General features: G+C 49.8%; 2 protein-coding genes across 2 annotated transcripts in view; one reads left to right on the forward strand and one right to left on the reverse strand.

Annotated features, from left to right (window-relative positions):
• Positions 1 to 9,816, reverse strand: part of timm9 (translocase of inner mitochondrial membrane 9 homolog) — a 101,868-nt gene extending 92,052 nt beyond the window's left edge. The window contains exon 1 of the mRNA XM_038780058.1: positions 9,798 to 9,816. Within this exon, the coding sequence (XP_038635986.1) occupies positions 9,798 to 9,801 (4 nt within the window). The 5' untranslated portion in view covers positions 9,802 to 9,816. The remainder of the gene's footprint in view (positions 1 to 9,797) is intronic.
• Positions 1 to 22,293, forward strand: part of kiaa0586 (KIAA0586 ortholog) — an 818,517-nt gene that overhangs the window by 82,489 nt on the left and 713,735 nt on the right. The window contains exon 7 of the mRNA XM_038780001.1: positions 9,817 to 10,024. Within this exon, the coding sequence (XP_038635929.1) occupies positions 9,817 to 10,024 (208 nt within the window). The remainder of the gene's footprint in view (positions 1 to 9,816; positions 10,025 to 22,293) is intronic.

Raw genomic sequence — 22,293 nt, forward strand, 5'->3', positions numbered from 1 at the left:
GACGGTAGCCTGCGACATCGTGTGGAGAAGCACCCCTCTGTCCCTTGCCTCATTAAAAACCTTGACCAGCAGCGGCCCCAATATCCCGGGTACCCATCCGGCTGCTTTACCTGACTGCATGGACTTTTAAGCCCTCTAATATCTCCTCAACTCTGATCGGGGCGGCCAGCCCTTCTATTAGCTCCCTGCCCACTTTTGGGAATGTCAGGCCGTCTAAGAAGCGTCTCATCCCCTCCGGCCGCGTGGGGGGCTCCGAGCTATAAAGTTTGCAATCAAGTCCTTGAAAGTTCTGTTCACACCCGCCGCATCCCATACCAAGTTACCGCCTCCATCCACCACTTTACCTATTGCCCTAGCCGCCTCCCTCTTTCTGAGCTGCTCTACTGCCTTGCCCGTGGTTACCACCCCAAACTCCGCTTGCAGCCTCCTCTGTTCCCTCAAGAGCTCCGCACTCGGGGTCCCTGCATACCTCCTATCAATCTGCAGAATCTCCGCTAACAGTCGGTCCGTTTCTGCCCTGTCCGTCTTGTCCCTGTGAACCCGGATTGAAATAAGCTCCCCTCTCTCCACGGCCTTGAGTGCCTCCCACACCACCGCTGCTGAGACTTCCCCCGTATGATTGACCTGCAGGTAGTTTTTATACACTTCCTCACCCTCTCGCACACCCCTTCATCCAGCAGCAGTCCCATATCCAGCCTCCACTGCGAGCGCTGGAAGCTCTCTTCACTCACCTGAAGCTCAACCCAATGCAGGGCATGGTCGGAAATGTTTTGAAATCCCCTCCCATAACCAGCTTGTGGGAATCCAGGTCTGGTATCTTCCCCAACACCCTCTTTATGAAATCCGCGTCATCCCAGTTTGGCGCATACATGTTGTCCAAGACCACCTTCCTCCCTTCCAGCCTACCGCTAACCATAACGTAGCGACCTCCACCATCCGAAACAATATTCCCCACCTCAAACTGCACCCGATTGTTCACCAGAATCGTGACTCCCCTGGTCTTAGCGTCTAGCCCCGAGTGGAATACTGACCAACCCAGCTCTTCCTCAACCTAATCTGGTCCGCTACCTTCAGGTGCGTCTCCTGCAACATTATCACATCCGCCTTTAAAACCCTAAGATGCGCGAACACATTAGCTCTCTTCACCAGCCCATTTAGCCCTCTAACGTTCCACGTAACCAGACTAGTTGGGGGACACCGTGTCACCCCCCCCCCCCCCCCCCCCCCTCCTCCCCTTGCCGGTCAGCCATCCCCTTTCCTGGGCCTGCCCCCAGCCCTGCCCCGCACCTCTGTAGCCCCACCTCCTGGCAACGCCCATCCCCGACCTCTTCTCCACTTCTAAAATCAAATCCCTCCCTCGTCAGCCAAGCGACCCCTCCCCCCCCCCCCCCCCCCCCCCCCCCCAGCAACAACACTCTGTAACATAACCCTATCCCTAATCTGATTGTATACACACCTCCCACTGCGCTCCCGCAGACTAGCTCACCCAGCTAGCCTAGTGGCCCGCGGCTCCGGCGCCAGCATGTCTCCCACCTATTGTTGCCTACCTGCCCGCCCCTCGAAACCATTGCCCTCATCAACCCAGCCCCGACGGCCGCCCCCTTTAAGAAACCGACACCACCCAAAGTCAGTATAAAGAAAAACAAAGCCAAACTCCCGCCATAATACAAATCAAAGTAATACCACTTAAAATAATACAAAGTCAAAAATCCCCACCACCATCCCCCTCACAAAACAGAAAACCCACTGAAATCGAATAATTTTTAAAACTACTTTCCCCTTCTTAAACAAAACATAATTATCGAAGAGAAAAGCCAAGAACGAAAACAAACAAACGAATAAATCAGTGCAAACAGCATTTCAAACGAGCAGGAAAAACAGTTTCTCAAACTTAAAGCAGAATGTTCTCAAGTTGGCACCAGTCCTTTCTTTCTGGCAAACGCCATAGCGACCTCGGGCGACTCAAGGTAATGATGTTGGTCCTCGTGTGTAACCCAAAGTCGCGCCGGATACAACAGACCAAACTTAACCTGCTTCTTGAACAGGATCAACTTGACTTGATTAAAGCCTGCCCTCCTCTTGGCCACCTCCATGCTTAGATCTTGGTACACCTGCAAAATGCTGTTGTCCCACTTACAGCTCCGCGTGCGCATGGCCCATTGTAGAATACGGTCCTTATCCAGGTATCTATGGAACCTGACCACCATCGCCCGAGGGGGGTCTCCCTGCCGTGGCTTCCTCGCCAGCGCTCTGTATGCCCTATCCACCTCCAACGGTCGGGGGAAAGCCCCATCTCCAAGCAGCTTCTGGAACATGTTCGCCACAAACTCCCTTGGATCAGCCCCCTCCGGGAGGCCGCAATCCTTAGGTTCTGCATACGGGACCTGTTCTCCAAATCCTCTACCTGTTCCAGCAGCCTTTTTTGCCGGTCCCTCAGCATCCCCACCTCCACCTCCACCTCCACCGCCGTCTGGTGTTCCTCTTGTTCAGCTAGCGCCTTCTCCAGTTTCTGGATCGCCCTGTCCCGGGCATCTCGCCTCCGCCCCATCCTCTCCACCTTTCCTTAATCGGGTCCAGACATTCCCGTTTCTGTCCGGCGAAGCCTTCCCGGATGACCTGCATCGGCTCCTCCGTTCATGGTTGGGTCGAAGCCCCAGGGGTCTATACACCGGGCATCTTGTCCGCTGCCGCAGCCAACACCCAGCTCGACCCTGACTTTTTGTTTCTTCCCTTTCGATCTCTTCGGGCTCTCTACTCCATAAACCAATATATACAACAAACACTTGTTCACTGTTTCTTCAAATCCAGCGCTTAAAAGCACAAACAAAGTTGGGGGGAAAGGTCCGAATGTCTAGCCAGAGCAGGAGCCACCAAATGTCCGACCTACTTCCTCATGGTCGCCACCGGACGTCCGTCTCTGCCTCTCTAACAGGATCCTCTTAACCCGTGGCACCTTCCCTACCCACACAAAGTCTGAAATAATTGTGTCCTGTTTCTGAAAGAAGGCCTTCCGTCTAAAGATCGGGAGTGTAAGGAATATGAATAGAAACCGCGGCAGAATGTTCATCTTCACCACTTGGGCCCTCCCTGCCAAAGTCAAGTGCAGCGTGTCACACCTCTTGAGATCCTCCCTAGCCTCCTCCATCAGTTATGTTAAATTCCATTTGTCAAGCATCGCCCATTCCCTCGCTACCTGAATCCTCAGGTATCTAAACCTGTCTCTAGCCACCTTAAATGACATTCCCCCTAAATTGGCTCGCTGACCCAACTCATTCACCAGGAATACTGCCCTACATTTAACTTGTATCCCGGGAACGCCACGAACTTCCCAACAGGCCCATGATCCTCTCCGTGCTCTCAAGCGGGTCTGAAACATACAATAGTAGGTCCTTAACATAGAGCGACACCCGATGCTTTCTTCATCCCCTTGTAATCCCTTGCCACGTGTCTGACCCCCTAAGAGCCATTGCCAGAGGCTTTATAGCCAACGTAAACAGCAGCAGTGACAGCAGGCACTCCTGCCTTGTCCCCCTGTGTAGTTCAAAATTACGTGAACCCATGTCATTGGTCCACACATTCGCCCTCAGTGCGGCATATAACAGGTGCATCCATGCCACAAACTTCGGCCCAAACCCAAATCTTCCCAGGACCTCAAACAGATACCGCCACTCCAACCGGTCGAATGCCTTCTCCGCATCCATGGACACCACTACTTCTGGTACCTGAGCTCCCGACGGGGTCATAATCACATTTAACAGCCTCCTTATATAACTAGAAAACTGCCTGTCACGTATGAAACCTGTTTGGTCCTCCGCTACCTCCCAGGCCACAACCTTCCATCCTTCCTGTCACCAATTTAGCCAACGCTTTCACGTCTGTATTTAACTGCAATATGAGCCTATACAACCCACATCCCGAGTCCTCCTTTTTTGGTATTAACGTGAGCGTTGCCTGTGTCATCATCTTCGGCAGCCCCCCCTTCCCCAACACGTCATTAAATGCCTGCAAGATATCTGTGACAGGTCGGTTGTGAACATCTTATAAAATTCCGCTGGGTAACCATTGGCCTTCCCCGATTTCATTCCCCTTATATTGTCCAATATCTCCCTCAGCCCCAGGGGCTCCTCTAATGCCTGCCTCTTCTCTTCCTCCAGCTTCAATATTACCTTGGATGTGGCCTGCCTCCGCAGCTGATGCGCTAATATTCTACTCGCTTTCTCTCCATATTCGTACTGCACCCATCTTGCCCTACGCAGTTGTCCTACCGCCCTCCCCGTTGTCAGCCTATCAAATTACCCTGTAATTTTTTTCCTCCTCGCCAATTCCTCCGTGGTGGGCACCCTCGAGTACTCCCTATCTACCTGCATTATCTTAATTACCCATTCATATTCCTCCCTCCTTTTCCTATACGCATGAGCCTTGAACGAGATAATCTCCCCTCGGACCACCGCTTTTAGCACTTCCCAAAAATTGGCCGGCCACTCTTCCCCGTTTTGGTTCAATTCTACATAATCTTTAATCGCAGCCCGCACTTTGTCACAAAACCTTCTATCTGCCAACAACCCTGAATCGGGCCTCCACCCCGACCTCTGCTCTGCTCCCAGTGTAAGCCGAATCTCCAGCCAATGTGGCGCATGATCTGAGATTACCATTCCCCGCGTACGCTGCCCCCTCCACCCTGACCAAAATCTCCTGGCTCACAGCAAGAAAGTCAATTCTGGAATAAACCCTGTACACATGTGAAAAAAAGGAATACTCCCTGAGTTCTTGAAGTGCCATGGGTCCACCATACCCATTTTTCCATAAACCCGCTCCGCCCCTTTGCCATTTGTATCCTAGCAATTGACCTGGGGCTCGATCTATCTACCCTCGACTCTCAGACATAGTTGAAATCTCCTCCCATAATCAACTGGAACTGGTGTGTGGCCAAGTCCGGGATTGCGACCAGCAACTCCCTCATAAAATCTACATTATCCCAATTGGGTGCATACTCATTCAACACCACCGACGTCCCTTCTAATACCCGCTCACTTTCACATATCTCCCAACCGGGCCCCTCAATTCCTTTGCGCTCACAAACCCCGTCATCAAAATTGCCACTCCCTGCAACTTTGAATCAAACCCGGAGTGGAACGCCTGACCCACCCATCCCTTCCTTAAACTAACTTGGTCCTTCAGGTGGAGATGCGTCTCCTACAGAAAGACCACCTCCGCTTTCAAGCTCCTAAGGTGCGCAAACACTCGAGATCTTTTGACCGGTCCATTGAGCCCTCGTACATCCCACGTTATCAGTCTTAGCAGGGGTCTACACCTCAATTCCCCTCTATCGTCCACGATCCTCCCCTTTTGGCTCTACCCCCATTAATTTCACTTATATCTGCCTCATCCAAGATGGCCCCTTTCTCTGCCAACGCCCATGTTTCTTCTCCAACCTTGCCTCATTGCGTCACCTTCCCTTCCCCTCCCCTCACTTCTCTCCCCCCTCCAACGATCACCTCTCTCAGTCTTCTCCCCATCTCACTTCCATCCTGCCAGTGTGGCAACTCCTGCCGAAAGGCTTCTCCCAACCCTTCACCCCTCCCCACCCTCACCTCTGTTCTGTGAAGAAGGCTCCCCGCTGACCTCCCACTCCCCCACCCAAACAAATATTCATCTCGAACCACAGGTCACATTCCCCAAGAACAAATATAAACAGAAAAAAAATCACCCCCCCCCCCCCCCCAAAAGGCAACAGGAGGGGGCTGGGGACAGCTGTCCCCTTACAAATGTTTCACCCCAGCTACCCTTTGTCAATCCAACAATGGAAAAAAAAGGAAAAAAAACTCCTCCACATCGGAGGAACAGAAACCCCCCCGACTCCCTCCAACCCTCACTCTACCCGTACTCCCAATTACTTCAAAGTGCCAGCAGTTCAGTCTCCCAGAATTGTTCAGTTCATTTCTCACCCAGTTTATCCTCCTTGATAAAGTCATTGGATGCTTCTGGGGTCTCAAAATAGTATTCCGACCTTGATACGTCACACAAATCTTCACCGGGTAGAGCACCCCAAACCTGATCTGCTGTCGATAAAGCACCACCTTGGCTTTGTTGAACCCTGCACGCCGTTTTGCCAGCTCAGCTCCAATATCCTGATATATTCGGACCTTGTTCCCCTCCCGTTCACAGTTGCACTTCGACCTGGCCCACTGCAGAATCTTCTCTTTCTCCACGAACATATGGAGTCTCCCGATCACCACCCGCAGTGCTGGGGAGCTCTAGGCTTCTGCCTCAGAGACCTGTGCGCTCTGTCCACATTAGGGGCCTATCCAACACCCCCTCCGCCAGCAGCCCAGCAAGCATCCTTGAAAATTACCTCGTGGCACTCGCACCTTCCACTCCTTCAGGGAGGCCCACTATCCGCAGATTCTGCTTTCTCAATCTATTTTCCTGCTCCTCCACCTTTGCTCTCAATATCTTGCAACGGTCTCCCACCTAGAGCCCCACCTCCGTCACCACCACCCAATTGCTGTGGTCCAACATCACCTTCTTAATCTCTCGGATCTGCGACATCTGCGCCTCCAAACATTTCTCCACTCTCGCCATCGAGCCCTTCAGGGGTGCCGTAGCCCCTTTGATGGTCTTCGAACGATCCTCCCACATCTCCTTCCTCTGCTGGTGGAACTCTTCCTTGATAAAGGGCATCAACTGTTCCATCTGGGGCTTTGCTACTTGCACTAGGCCTTCCCCCTTTGCCATCCTTCCACTGGCTGCTGCGCTACATGTCTCTTCCAACTCCTTGGCTAGGTCTTTCACCTTCTGCCGGGTTTGGAAGCCAGCAGACATAACACTCTTGGGGGGGGGGGGGGGGGGGGGGGGGGGAACTTCTCCAACCTTCAGCTGCACTTTTTTGTCAATGTTGCACCAATTTCCGGGTGAAAAGAGCTCTTTCCGACGCCTTCAAGCAGGAGCTGCCCTGTGTGCAGCCACACACATCATGGCTGCCACTGGAAGTCCCGGTTTCTTACAAAAGTTGATTTATTGCAGGGATATTGGAAAGTTCCATTGGCAAATACCGCCAAAGAGATATTCGGATTCGTAACCCCAGATGGACTTCAATAATAAATTCATGCCTTTCGGAATGAAGAATGCACCAACAACCTTTCGAAGATTAACCAGCAAGGTCATTGAAGGATTTTGCAACTGTGTGTAAATATTGATTATTTGGTTGTGTTCAGCCAAACCTGGGAGGAGCATTTACAACACTTGAACAAATTGTTTGATCAGTTCTAAAGAGCCAATTTGGTCATAAATCGGGTAAGAAAAGTGAATTTGCCAAAGCAAAAGTGACTTATTTAGGCCACACTATGGGACGAGGCCAAGAAATGCCTCGAGAAGCAAAAATAAGGGCTATCTTGGATTTTCCAGTGCCTGATACAAAACACGAGATTCTGCAGTATGCATGCATAAGTGAACTCTCTTAGAGGTTTGTTCTGAATTTCAGCATTGTAGTGGCTCCCCTGACAAGCTTATTAAAGAAAGGGAAAACATTTTAATGGACGCAGGAGTGTCAAAGTACCTTTTAACAGCTTGAAAGCTGTACTGGCTACCACACTGGTTTGAGCAGCACCAATTTATGCTAAGCCAATTAAGCTCGTTGTGGATGACATCGATGTAGGTATTGGTGCAGTATTTCTTTTTAATTTAAAGTACCCAATTCTTTTTTTTCCAATTAAGGGGCAATTTAGTGTGGCCAATCCATCCAGCCTGCACATCTTCGGGTTGTGGGGGTGAGACCCACACAGACACGGAGAGAATATGCAAACTCCACATGGAAAGTGACCCGGGGCCGGGATCGAACCTGGGTTCTCGGCGCCGTGATGCAGCTGTGCTAACCACTGCATCACCGTGCTGCCCTTTTGTGCAGTATTATTGCAGGGGGGTAGGGATCAAATGCCCAGTCAGCTACATTTCTCGAAAGTTAAATTTTTGCCTGCAGAAATACTCAACTGTAGAAAAAGAGACTTTGCATTTGTTGTTGGCTCTACAACATTTTGAAGTCTACATATCCAACGACTCTACAAAGACTTATTTATATGGACCATAATTTTAGCCTTTTTAGCAAAGTTTCATATTAAGAATCTGAAACCATTTCGTTGGCATTTAATGCGACAACCGTACAGTTTGAAAATCAATCATGTCGCGGGAAGAGCAGGTGCTCAATCAAGAGCAAAAATGGAGGAACCAGAAAGTTCTTATCAATTTGAACTTCTGTAGAATATGTAGAGTGGGGAATAATTTAACCTGGGCATGCAGATATAATTTGATTGCTATTTTAAGTCCTATGTTCTATCTTTATTTTCATGTTTTTATTTTGATTGTTCTATGCCCACATTTATAATATGATGTGGAGATGCCGGCGTTGGACTGGGGTGAGCACAGTAAGAAGTCTTACAACACCAGGTTAAAGTCCAACAGGTTTGTTTCAAACACGAGCTTTCGGAGCACGGCTCCTTCTTCAGGTGAATGGAAAGGCTTGTTCCAGAAATGTTTATATAGACACAGTCAGAGATGCCCCGGAATGCGAGCACCTGCAGGCAATCAAATCATCAAAGATGCAGAGAGAGAGGTAACTCCAGGTTAAAGAGGTGTGAATTGTCCCAAGCCGGTTCAGTCGGTAGGCCTCTGCAAGTCCAGGCTTGTTGGTGGGGGCCGAATGTAATGCGACATGAATCCCAGATCCCGGTTGAGTCCGCATTCATGCGTGCGGAACTTAGCTATAAGTTTTTGCTCAGCAATTTTGCGTTGTCGCGTCTCCTGAAGGCCTCCTTGTAGAATGCTGACCCGGAGATCAGAGGCTGAATGTCCTTGACTGCTGAAGTGTTCCCCAACTGGAAGGGAACAGTCCTGCCTGTTAATAGTCGCACGATGCCCGTTTATTCGTTGTTTATTCGTTGTCGCAGAGACACTGCGACAACGAATAAACGGGCATCGTGCGACTATTAACAGGCAGGACTGTTCCCTTCCAGTTGGGGAACACTTCAGCAGTCAAGGACATTCAGCCTCTGATCTCCGGGTCAGCATTCTACAAGGAGGCCTTCAGGAGACGCGACAACGCAAAATTGCTGAGCAAAAACTTATAGCTAAGTTCCGCACGCATGAATGCGGACTCAACCGGGATCTGGGATTCATGTCGCATTACATTCGGCCCCCACCAACAAGCCTGGACTTGCAGAGGCCTACCGACTGAACCGGCTTGGGACAATTCACACCTCTTTAACCTGGAGTTACCTCTCTCTCTGCATCTTTGATGATTTGATTGCCTGCAGGTGCTCGCATTCCGGGGCATCTCTGACTGTGTCTATATAAACATTTCTGGAACAAGCCTTTCCATTCACCTGAAGAAGGAGCCGTGCTCCGAAAGCTCGTGTTTGAAACAAACCTGTTGGACTTTAACCTGGTGTTGTAAGACTTCTTACTGTGCACATTTATAATAGAAACTTGTTACGTAAACTTATCACACTACAGCGCCTCCACTGGTAGGAAGGCTTTTGTTTCTTATGAATGTTTATCAAGTGGATCACTCGTCCCATTCTTCTCTTTGCAAATGCAGATCTGTAAATTGCTCACCTGAAAATTGTGTTAATTGCTTTATCATTCACAAACTACATGGCCTTATCCAGAATTAATGTTACAATTGTATATTGCTTAAAATGTTTTAACCTGAGATTATATACATTTCCTGAACTTTACTTCACTTGCAGTGCTTAATAAAAAGTTAAAGTTATGCAATGTTATTGTAATTGATTATAATAGGTTACCCATATCTTTATCCTTTAGTCACGAATGTTGACTACAGCATTCACGACGAGCAACATCCATCCCGTTGATGCACCTCCAGCACATTCTGACAAGTTGACACAGAGTTCAGCAACACATTGTGGTGCAACACAGGCTCTGAATCGAGGCCTCCAGCAGTTGCCAAGCAACAACACCCATTATTCTTCTCTCCGAGATTTGCCATCTGACTCCTCTGCAACAGCACTGGGTGAGAAGAGTAAACAATTTTGTGTGAGATGGAGAAATATTTTCTTTGTCTATTCCAACCCTGTAGAATAAAAACAAATCTTTGGTGTCATTGAAATTTCGCTCAATGCTTGTAATGGTGTAATTGATAGGAATGAGTATTTTTAACACGCAAAAAATTGAGTATAATGAATAATCTTGACATGTCACAAGATTAGGAATCTTTATTAATATTAAGTGTGACATAAAAAGGATACACTTTTGCAGTTGGGTTTATTTTCAAATCTACACTTTAAAAGAATGCACTGATATTGTAATGAATATAGTCCTGTCTGTTTACTTTTATGCAAAACCGCCACAAAAATTCAGGAGAATTCTTTTTTGGCAACTATGTTGGTCCAGAATTTCATGTGCATGTTAGGAGCAAAATTATGGGCCAACTCTATAATATTGTAGTATTTTTACCACTGAAGGCCACTATTTTAATACTCTGAAGTACATCTTGGGTTTTAAAACAATGAAAATGTGCAGTATCGTCTTATTTACAGACCGAAGAATTATGCAGATACAATCTCTGGGCTTTTAATCATTAGAATCTCTACCGTGCAGAAAGAAGCCATTTGGCCCATCGAGTCTGCAACGACCCTTTGAAAGGGCACCATACCTAGGCCCGCTTCCCGGCCCTATCCCCGTAACCCCGCCCATTCAACATTGCCAGTCCACCTAACCTGCACATGTTTGAAGTTTGGATTAGAATAGGAGGTAATATTGATGTTAACTTGATTTGATAAACTTTTATTCGGGTTTTGAAAAGATCTTTATTTTTAAATTTAAAGTAACCAATTACTTTCCGCTGCTAGGAATTTAGAACCCTGAATCGAGCATACCAGTATAATTACAAGACAAATATTGGAGCGAGGTTGGGATAGGATTGTTACATTTCATTTTTTTTTTAATTTAGAGTACCCAATTCTTTTTTTTTCCAATTAAGGAACAATTTAGCATGGCCAATTGACATACCCTACAAACTCCACCCTAACAAAATGTGCAAACTCCACACGGTCAGTGACCCAGGGCCGGGATTGAACCCGGGTCCTTGGTGCCGTGATACAGCCGTGCTAACCACTGCGCCACCGTGCCGCCTGGGTTTTCAAAAAGATCCTAGAAATTATATCAATCTGTTTATTCAGGATTATGGTGCAAATAATATCTTAACATCCTTGTCTCCACAGCATAAAATTAAGGTATGGTTATGATGAGGAAAGTACAAAATTGCAAGATTTGATCTCAAAACACCAACAAAAATCAAAAAATGCCAGATAATAAAAACTGAACTTGACTTTGTCACCATAATCAGTGGCCCTAATCATGATGAATAATAAAAATGTTGTATATTACTTGTTCGTAATCATCAACATAATCCAATATTCACTTTAAAATTTGTTTTAATTTCAGTTTTAATTTTTATGATTTAATGAGCATAATTTTTCTGATAATTGAACTGTATGTAACTACTGCATGATTTAACAATATGTATCTTAGAAAGTAATGTTAAGCTTATAATTCTGTAAAGTCATTAATTACTTTAGACAATCAGAAGCTCAACATTTGTTTTATACGATACACATTGTTAAATCTTGCAGTAGTTACATACAGTTTCACTATTATATTCATAACATTTATGGTAAAGCTGTCTGTCTAGTCAGTATAATTTCAGAATGTCATAGTTTGGTTTGCTCATTTATCTCAAAAAGTACATTTGCCATTCAATTTAAAGAATTAATAGGAAAACTTTAAAAAAAGAATCAGTGTTGGCACACCATTCGATCTTTCCTCAACATTAGAATATTTTTTGTTTTATGCAATAGAGGGCACTATGGTTCTGTCTATTGGTTTAGAAAATGGAATAGGTCATTAGGTAGGATGATAATACTGTGCAATGTAGTGAAGAACACAAACATAAATTCTCAGATTTCCTCTTTATTGTGTCTCCTAAATTTAATTACTTTTATTTTCTTGTTGAGGTGAATATGTGAATGGTGTTGTATCAGTATTCTGGTCTGTAGACTGGTATATATCTATATTCCGGTATCGACGCTGTCATTGGAAGATTTACACTCTTGTTGTACTACTTATTTGATGCTTTAAGTCTGCATGTCTACCTGACTGGTTGAGATGACACTCTATAACGAGTAAGAATCCCTCAGCATACTGACATCACAATATAGGTGGTTAATAAATTAGAAGACTAAAGCTTTATGCAATTTATTTGTGTTATATTTAGTCTAAGTAGTAGCAGCAAAGTTTCATAAACAAGGTAGAGAAAATATTTAAGCTGTTTGCACTTAAAATGTTGCCATAAGTCGAATTCTTAATACTTGCATTTACAATATTTCCATAAATAGCAACTGAGGGTTTTCATGACACTTTTTGGGACTTTATTTAGAATCTTTAAACTTACATTTTGTATTGCTAGAAATGCCATGCAAGGTGCAAGCAGCATGGAAACCCTACAGGGCAGAAGGATGACATTCAGACCATTAGGCCTGCATCGACCCTCTGAAAAAAGAGCACCCAACCTAAGCCCACACCCCACTATATTCCCATAACCCAGTGACCCCACCTAACCTTTTGGACACGAAGGGGAAATTTAGCCTGGCTAATCCATCTAACCTGCACGTTTTTGGACTATTGGAGGAAACCGGAGAACCCAGAGGAAACCCATGCAGACACGGGGAGAACGTGCAGACTCCTCACAGACAGTCACCCAAGGCTAGAATTGAATCCAGGTCCCTGGTGCTGTGAGGCAGCAGTGCTTGCCATTGTGCAGCCCTGTAAGAGGTTAATACCAAGGAAAGACAGAACAACTTTGGAACCAAAAACCATGGGCAGTTTTCTCCATCCCGCCGCACCAGATTTCTGGTGCGGCACGCCGTCGGGATTCTCCGTTTCGCCGGCTGGTCAATGGGGATTCACATTGTGGGCAGACCCACGCCGTAGGGAAACCTGCTGGCAAAACGGAGAATCCCGACGGCGGAGAATTCAGGACCATGTGCGGGATTTGCCATTGGCCGAAACCGGAATTGGGAAATGCGATTGGGCGAAGAATTGATTGTGAAACCAAAATCATGGCGGGCGTGAGAATGCCATGCTCCAGCGTCTCAACAGCGGTGTCAATGCACTTTACTTTGCACGTACAGTAAACGCCATTCGCATATTATTAGCGGACCTGACCCGGTATTTTCTGCAATCTCCAGGATGCTCCGCCTCCGCCCGGGGGAATTACTGCTGGCGGATTTCACTTGTGGTTTTAAAAATTGGGAAACAGGTGTGCCTTGACTGATGAGGGAGAGAAGGTAGGACATGCAGAGGCACGGCGGTGGGAGGATGTCTGCCAGGTCCGGCGGAGGGGGGGGTGCAACAGAGGGAGACTAGGGGATGGCCCTTGGGCATTGGGGTATGCATCATGCCTTTCACCCCCTGCAGATAATGGACTTCGGAATTCAACCAGGAATGGTGGCCTTCATCCTGGTTGCCACAACCCTGGGGGATGCACTGAGGCTGGAGCTGCTCGAGGGGACCCTGCTGTAGCGACGTATACCTCAGAGGAACAGGAGCCAGCCAGTGAGGTGGAAACCGGCCGCCCAACAGGCCAATGAGGAGGTGGGAGGAGGCACTGTGTGAGGCCTCAAGTGTACAGGCAGCGCCTGTCATTCGAGGACCTGGCGGACTGGGCGTGCCGTTGAAGACTCCGGCTGAGCAGGGGGACAGTGCAACATACCTTCCAGATCATAGCGTACCTGGCACCACAGGAATGTGGGGGAGGACACCCGTTCCCGGTGGTCGTCAAAGTGACGGTTGGTCTGAACTTTTACACCACTGGGTCCTTCCAGGCACCGTGGGGTCCTGTCCGGAATCTCACCGACCTCGGTGCACAGGTGCATTTGCGCCATCACGGAGGCCCTATATGTCCGGTCGGCATAATATAACAAACTCAATGTGGACTGAGCCCACCAGGATACCTGGCAGCGGGGTTCACCGTCATCGGCAGATGCCCCAGGTCCAGGGGGTGATCGACAGGATGCATGTCCCCCTATGAGCTCCTACCCATGACAGGCTGGTCTTCACAAACGGAGAGGGGTTCCACCCAATGAACGCGCAACAGGTGTATGGTGACCATGAGATTGTTGCCAATTAATAATAATGCTATTTAGAGTTGCCAGGTATTAAATGATACCATCACAAGGCTTTACTGGATCAAAGGACCACACAACCAGTTAGTCAGTTCGAGTTCAAAGATGGTTTATTTACACACCAGGATTACTTTGACATGCAACACAAAACACTACAAGTTAAACTACACCTAACAACTACAATAACCTGTACTTAACTTCAGGGAAACCGCCTCAATGCAGATGGACCACGCCTTTGTCCTGATCTTGCGTGGCTGGGTGGAAGAAAAGGCTCTGTTTCTGCTGGGCTCATCCGTCTGGTAGCGATCGTTGGTCTTGAACTTGTCTGTCTGGTTGTTATGCTGCACTTGGATTGGCATAGGCCGGATCCAAGAGAGACAGAAATCATGGCTGCATTGTCTTTTAACTGGCTTGGGTTTTCCATGCCCCTTTTGTGGGCAGTTTCTGGGTCACTGTCAATCAGTTCCTCAGGGCTCCACCCTCTGATTGGCCACATCCAATCAGGGGCTGCCACATCACTTTTGGGGTGGGCGTCAGTGGCCAATCCTGGGAGGGCCCCGAGCAGGACTTCGGCGCGCCTAGTCTGGAAGATGATGCGATGGACCTGATGGTCCCATTGTTATTTTAATCGCCTTGAATGGCCCATTTGCAGGTGTGAATTCCTGCATACTTCTGGGCTGCCGTTTGCAAAGATACAAGCTGCAGCTTGTCTGTGTCCCAAACCTGGCCAAAATTCCCATCATTCTTTGCAGATGGCCATCTCAGATGGCTACAAGATGCACATTGTGCACACCTGCGCCCGATACCCAGGCAGTGTGCACGTCACCTTCATCCTGGTGCACTTGATGGTTCCTGACCTCTTCCAGGCACACCCCCGGCTGAGGGGCTGGCTCCTGGGCGATGGTGGTTATCTGCGGTCGTTGCTGATGACGCCTATCCGGAGGCCACAGATTGATGCAGAGACCAGCTACAGAGAAGCCTATGCCGCAACCAGGGATGTGATCTAGTGGTGGTTCGGCATTTTGAAGATGTGGTTCAGGTGCTTGGACCATCCTGGAGTAGCCCTCTAGCGCAGCACTAGGAGTCTCCCACGTCGCGGTGGCCCACTGCATCCTCCACAAGATCGCGCAGAGCACCAAGGCAGGTTGGAACGTTGTGTTTATTGTGAACAAGTGAATATATATGCACAGGTATGTGCCCTTGCTCCTATCGCTATCCTATGCACTGCACCCATGCCAACTTAACTGGTGTCTACCATTCTGGCCTTACGGGCCCTAACGCTATGCCTAGATGGATCCCCAGGCAGTACATCAGGAGTGGAAGCGACCTGCAGCGATTCCCATCCTGTGACGTGGGTTCCCTTTGGTGACTGTATTCTGGGGTGAATGGGCCTGGATGGGCCTGGCTGCTGCTCATGTGTACCAGCTGGCATGGTGGTGCCCTATTCTTCCCGCTGCCCATCAGATGCGCCAGGGACAAGGTTTGGGGGAGGGGGAGGTACAGTGGTGTGCTGGCACGTCTCCTGTGGGAGTCATCGGCATGGGCCCCATCATCTCCTCCTCCCTCGGGGTGCCCGATGGCCCCAGGCCGCTCCATGGGACGGTGTTGTGAGTGGAGCTAACCCCTGAGGCTCCCCCACCATCTGGTGTCTGCCAATTCTGGAGGTCCACTCTGACCTCCACAGGGTCTTGATACTCGTGGCATGGAGCACAGGGAGTGGACCACCTCCCTCTGGGATTGCGCCATATCACGCTGTGACTGAGCCACCACCTTCTAGGTCTGTGCCACATCAACCAGTGACTACGCCATCTCCCTCTACATCTGTGCCATGTTGGCCAATGCTTGGGCAATGCCACCGATGCCCTCAGCCATTGCCTGCTGTGACTGGGCCATGCTCTGGAGCACCGCTGCAATGTCCAGGTGGTCTGTGATATGGCAGCTCTGTCCTGGGATTCGGGCAGGACATTGACCCATGGCCTGAAACCTTTGCCCCCCCCCAAAGCCTCCACCGCAGACGCCACCCGTGCAGTGTTGGTATGGGTGGCACGCATGGTTGGCACCATCTGCACGTGCAAGCGGTTGGACTCCTCCAACTGCACCTGCAGGCGCTGAATAGTTGCCAACAACTCCTCATGTAGTCCCTGACTCTGCGACTGCATCTCCATTATAAATGGGACTGCCCTTTACAGAAGCCTGAAACCCGTCTGGACGGCAGCTAGTCCCCTGGAGTCGAGCCACCCTCCGACCGTCCGCCACCTGGGCGGGGGGGGGGGGGGTCCTACTTCCACCTGCTGTACTGCTGCACGTGTGTGATGTGCACCAGATGGTGCCCCAAGAACCTCTTTTTTTTAAAGAAATTATTTTATCTTATTTTTTTAAATAATATTTTATTGAGGTATTTTAAAATTTTTATAACAGTAACATAAACAATGACATCAACATGGTAAAATAAATGTGTGTGTCCCCAGCCCAATCTTCACACGCCTTAACCATACAACAACAATCTCCCCCCCCCCCCCCCAAAGCATCTGCTGACATTTCAATTTTCTCAGAGAAAGTCGACGAACGGCTGCCACCTCCGGGTGAACCCTAACATTGACCCTCTTAAGGCAAACTTTATTTTCTCGAGACTGAGAAACCCAGCCATGTCACTAACCCAGGTCTCCACACTCGCGGGGGGGGGGGGGGGGGGGGGGGGGGTTCGAGATCTGTCTCCGGGCTACCAGGGAGGCAAAGGCCAAGACGCCGGCCTCTTTCGCCCCCTGAAATCCCGGATCTTCTGACACTCCAAAGATCGCTACCTCCAGACTCGGCACCACCCATGTTTTTAGCACCGTGGACATTGCCTGAGCAAAATCGTGCCAAAACCTTCCAAGCTTTGGACATGCCCAAAACATGTCAACATGATTTGCTGGGCTTCCTATGCACCTCGCACACCTATCCTCTACCCCGAAGAAGTTACTCATCCTAGCTGCTATCACGTGTGCCCGATGGACTACCTTAAATTGTATCAGGCTAAGTCTGGCGCCTGATTAGGAGGTATTAACCCTGTTTAGGGCATCTGCCCATAGCCCCGCTTCTATCTCTCCTCCTAGCTCACCCTCCCACTTGCCCTTCAGCTCCTCCACCAGAGTTTCCTCCACCTCCGAAAGCTCCTGGTAAATATCCGATACCTTCCCCATTTCCACCCAGGTACTGGAAACTACTCTATTCTGTATCCCCCATGGCGGCAGCAGTGGAAAGGCTGGCACCTGTTTTCTCAGGAAGTCTCACACCTGCAAATACCTAAACCCGTTCCCTGCTGGCAATATAAATTTATCCTCCAAAGCTTTCAAGCTGAGAAACCTCCCGTCTATAAATAGATACCCCATCCTTCTAATTCCTCCCCTCTGTAAACTCTGGAACCCGCCATCTCGCCTACCCGGTACAAACCTGTGATTACTATAAATCGGGGTCCAAATCGATGCACCTTCCCCTTATATCTCCTCCATTGCCCCCAGATCCTCAGAACCCCCACTACCACCGGACTTGTGGAGTATCGGGCCGGCAAGTACGACAAGAGGTGCCGTTACCAGTGCTCTCAAACTGGTGTCTTTACATGACGCTGCCTCCATCCGCTCCCATGCTGACCCCTCCACCACTACCCACTTCCTAATCATGGCTGTATTAGCCGCCCAGTAGTAATTGCAGAAGTTCGGCAGCGCCAACCCACCCTCCCCCCGACTGCGCTCCAGCAACACTTTCTGCACTCGCGGGGTTTTACTCGCCCACACAAAGCCCGAAATAATCTTATTCACCCGCTTGAAAAAGGTCTTGGGGATGAAGATGGGGAGGCACTGAAAGACAAACAGAAATCTGGGGAACCCCGTCATTTTGACGGTCTGTACCCTCCCCGCCAGTGATAGTGGGAGCATGTCCCATCTCTTAAAGTCCCCTTCCATTTGTTCTACCAACCAGGATAGGTTTAACTTGTGCAGTGCCTCCCATTCCCGGGCTACCTGGATTCCCAGATATCGCAAGCTCCTCCCTATCATTCTAAGCGGCAGCTCTCCCAGTCTCTTCTCCTGTCCTCTTGCCTGGATCGCAAATATCTCACTTTTCCCCATGTTCAATTTATATCCCGAAAAATTGCCATATTCCCCCAAGATTCGCATTACTTCCCCCATCTCCTCCAACGGGTCCAAAATGTACAAGAGCAGGTCATCTGCGTAGAGCAAGACCAGGTGCTCCATCCCCCCCCATCCCCCCCCCCCCCCCCCCCCCCCCTCATCCCACCCCCCCCCGAACCAGCCTTTTCCAGTTCCAAGAGGCTCTTAACGCCATGGGCAATGGCTCTATGGCCAGAGAAAAGCGCAATGGGGAGAGGGGGCACCCTTGCCTCGTCCCTCTGTGTAGTTTAAAATACCCCGACCTCAGCTCGCTACTGGTGCCTGATAGATCAACCGCACCCAGTCAATAAAGCTCTCACCAAACCCAAACCTTCCCAGCGCCTCCCACAGGTAATTCCACTCCACCCGATCAAAAGCCTTCTCTGCATCCATCGCTACCACCACCTCCACCTCCTCTTCTTCTGAGGGCATCATAATAACATTTAGAAGCCTTCAAACATTGGCCTTGAGTTGCCTGCCCTATCACCCCCGAGACACAGTCCTCTATCGTTGTGGCCAGTATCTTAGCCAGCAGTTTGGCATCCACATTCAGTAGAGAAATCGACCCGTGTGACCAAAGGCCAGGTCGTCGGCCTCTCTCACGCCCTGGGCTCCATGACACATCGAAGGTCACCACCTCTGGACTCGGAACCACCTTCACTTGTAAAACCTCTGATATAACATCAGAAAACCCCTGCCAGAAACCCCTCAGCTTCGGATACGCCCAAAACATATGGACACAGTTAGTAGGACCCCCCACACAGTGCCCACGTCTATCCTCCACCCCCTCAAAAGAACCTGCTTATCCGGGCCACAGTCTTGTGTGCCCTATGGACCACCTTAAACTGTATTAGGCTGAGCCTGGCGCACAATGAGGGTGCATTAACTCTCCTCAGGGCCTCCTCCCATAACCCGGCCTCCAATCCCCACCCAGCTGTTCTTCCCACTTTCCCTTCACATCTCCTATTGGGGTGCCCACCCACTCCATCAACTCCTTTTAGATCTCTGAGACCTTCCCCTCTCCTACTCCTGTTCTTGACACCACCTTATCCTGTAGCCCCTGGAGCGGCAGGTGCGGGAAAGTCGAAGCCTCCACACAAAATCCCTCACCTGCAGATACCGGAACCCATTCGCACCTGGCAACTCAAACTCCTCCTCAAAGCTCGGGAAACGCTCAGCATTAAAGAGATCCCCAAATCTCTCGATCCCTGCCTGCTGCCACCTCTGAAACCCCCCATCCAAACCCCCGGTGCGAACCGGTGGTTATTGTATTATTCCTTGTGTCTGAAAAAAGCTCGTAGTCTTACAGTTGAAGTAGAGTTTGTTCTCTCTCCAGCGCTTATACTATGTTACATCTGAGCTGCCTGCCTGTGTCCTCACCACCTGCCGTTCTTGTGAAGAGAGGGAGACTACTTCCTGTTTGTCAATGTACATATACATCTCTGGTGCTCCCTCTAGTGGCTACTTAGTTGTAGTGTATTTTCATTAACCCCTTGTATATACAGTGATGCATATCACTACAGTTATCACATATCGGTGCCCACACCGACCATGCTTTTAACGCCGTGTGCTGCCTCCACTGTCCCCATACCCACCAGGGCTGCCACTAACACCGGGCTTGTGGAATACCGAGCCGGCAAGAATGGCAGAGGTGCCATTAACAATGCCCCCAAACTTGTGTCCTTACATGAGGCCTCCTCCTCCTCATACCGACTCCTCCCCTACTACCCACTTCCTGACCATTGCAATGTTCGCTGCCCAGTAGTAGTTAATAAAATTCAGGAGGGGCAGCCCCTCGGCAACGCCCGCTCCAGCAGCACCTTTTTCACCCGCAGGGTTTTACCCACCCAAACAAATCTGGAGATCTCTGCATTCACCTTTTTGCAGGACGCCTTGAGAATAAAAATTGGGAGGCTCTTGAAAACAAACAAAAACCTCGGGAGGACCGTCATTTTAACTGTCTGTACCCGCCCCGCCAGTGATAACGGGAGCGCATCCCACCTCCGAAAGTCCCCCTCATCTGTTCTACCAGATGCCCCAAATTCAATTTTTGCAGCTGCTCCCAATCCCGCGCCACCTGGATACCCAAATATCAATAGCTTCCTCCCATCACCTTGGACGGCATCTCACTCAGTCTCTTCTCCTGCCCCCTCGCCTGGATCGCAAAGACCTCACTCTTATGCATATTCAATTTGTATCCCAAAAACTGTCCAAATTTCTTGAATATCCCCATAATCCCTCCAATTTCCCCCAGCGAGTCCGATATGTACAGAAGCAGATCGTCCGCCTAGAGAGAGACCCTGTGTTCTTCCCCTTCAGTACTATCCCCTGCCAGACCCTCAACGCTCGCAATGCCAACGGCTCTATAGCCAAGGCAAACAACAGTGGGGAAAGTGGACATCCCTGCCTCGTCCCCCGGTACAACCTGAAGTAGTCCGATCTCACCTGATTCGTCCGCATACTCGCCACTGGTGCCTGGGATAGGACTCCCATAAGTATTACCACTCCACCTGATCAAAGGCCTTCTCTGGGTCAATGGCCGCCACCACTTCAACTGCGCGCCCCTCTGAAGGCATCATAATTACATTCGGCAACCTCTTAACCAAGTGCCGCCCCTTAACAAACCCCTTATGGTCCTCCCCTATTACCCCTGGGACACACTCCTTGATCCTTGTGGCCAGGATCTTCGCTAATAATTGGGCATCCAGATTTAACAGGGAGATCGGCCGAAACGACTCACAATTGTCCGGATCCTGATCCTGTTTTAAAATGAGGGACATCGACGCCTGTGACAACTTCGGGGGGGAGGACTCCCAACTCCTTTTCTTCATTGAACGCCATTACCTACAGCTGTCCCAACACCTCCGAGAACTACTTATAAAATTCTACCGGGTACCCGTCCGGTCCTGGGGCCTTACCCGATTGCATCGGCTACCACTTCTACAAGCCCAATTGGGGACTCCAAGCCCTCCACAAGCTCCTCATCAACCTTCGGGAACTCCAACTCCTCCCAGAAACTTCCTCATCCCCTCCTCCTCGGCTGGGAGTTCTGACTTATACAACCCCAAAAGCCTCTTCACTAACATGCCCAACCGAGCTGAGTGTCTCTGGGATGGTGGAAGGTGTTGGTGACAGCTGTGACGGAAAGTCAGTGTCGTCCCTGGCTCCGGGGTGTCTTGGACTGTGGGTCGAGAGCTCCTGTCGCTGTCCATATCCACCTCCTCGCTGCTCTTCTCCTGGGGTTGTACTTGCTTGATGCCAACCTCTGCATCGGTTGCTGCCCTCTCCCCGAGCCCAGTGATCAGATCCAGTTCCCGCTGCTCTGCTGTGGTGAGGGACTGCAGGTCTGGCGGTCCCCCTCCGGTCTTTTCTCTCTCCCAGCGGTTGTGGGGAGAGTTCTCCTGGGGGAGGGGGGGGAACGTGTGTGTGGGTCGGGGGTTAGTGCCGGGGCACAGGGCTACCTATTCACCCAGGCCACCCTGAGGAGATCATTCAGTTTCTTACGGCACTGCTGGCTGGTCCTGGCGGTATTGCCCACGGTGCTCACGGCCTCTCCCACCTGCACCCAGGCCCCAGTGCATGGGACAGGGTGGCAACCTATCCCCACCCTGGGGTACAGGGTGGTCCACCTCTCCTCCACTGCGTCCAGCAGCGTCTCCAGATCCGCAACAGTGAATCGGGGTGCCGCTCTTCTTGCTGCCATCTTGTTGGTTGGGATGAGTGTGTGAAGGGAATGGAGTGCTAATATGCGGCTGCAGCTTGTCAGCCTCCTGACTGTCATTCCCGACTCCAGCGAAATGGACACCGGTTTTTCATTGGAATCCATCGTGTTCCATGGGGCGCCGGTGCTAGCCCATCAACGGTTGATGAATTGCTGTGGGAACGGAGCCGGTTTTCTGTCAGTCCTATGTCAACACTTAGTTTCTGAAATGGAGAATCATGCTGCTCAA

Source organism: Scyliorhinus canicula, chromosome 2 (genome assembly GCF_902713615.1).
Source record: "Scyliorhinus canicula chromosome 2, sScyCan1.1, whole genome shotgun sequence".
NCBI lineage: Eukaryota > Metazoa > Chordata > Chondrichthyes > Carcharhiniformes > Scyliorhinidae > Scyliorhinus > Scyliorhinus canicula.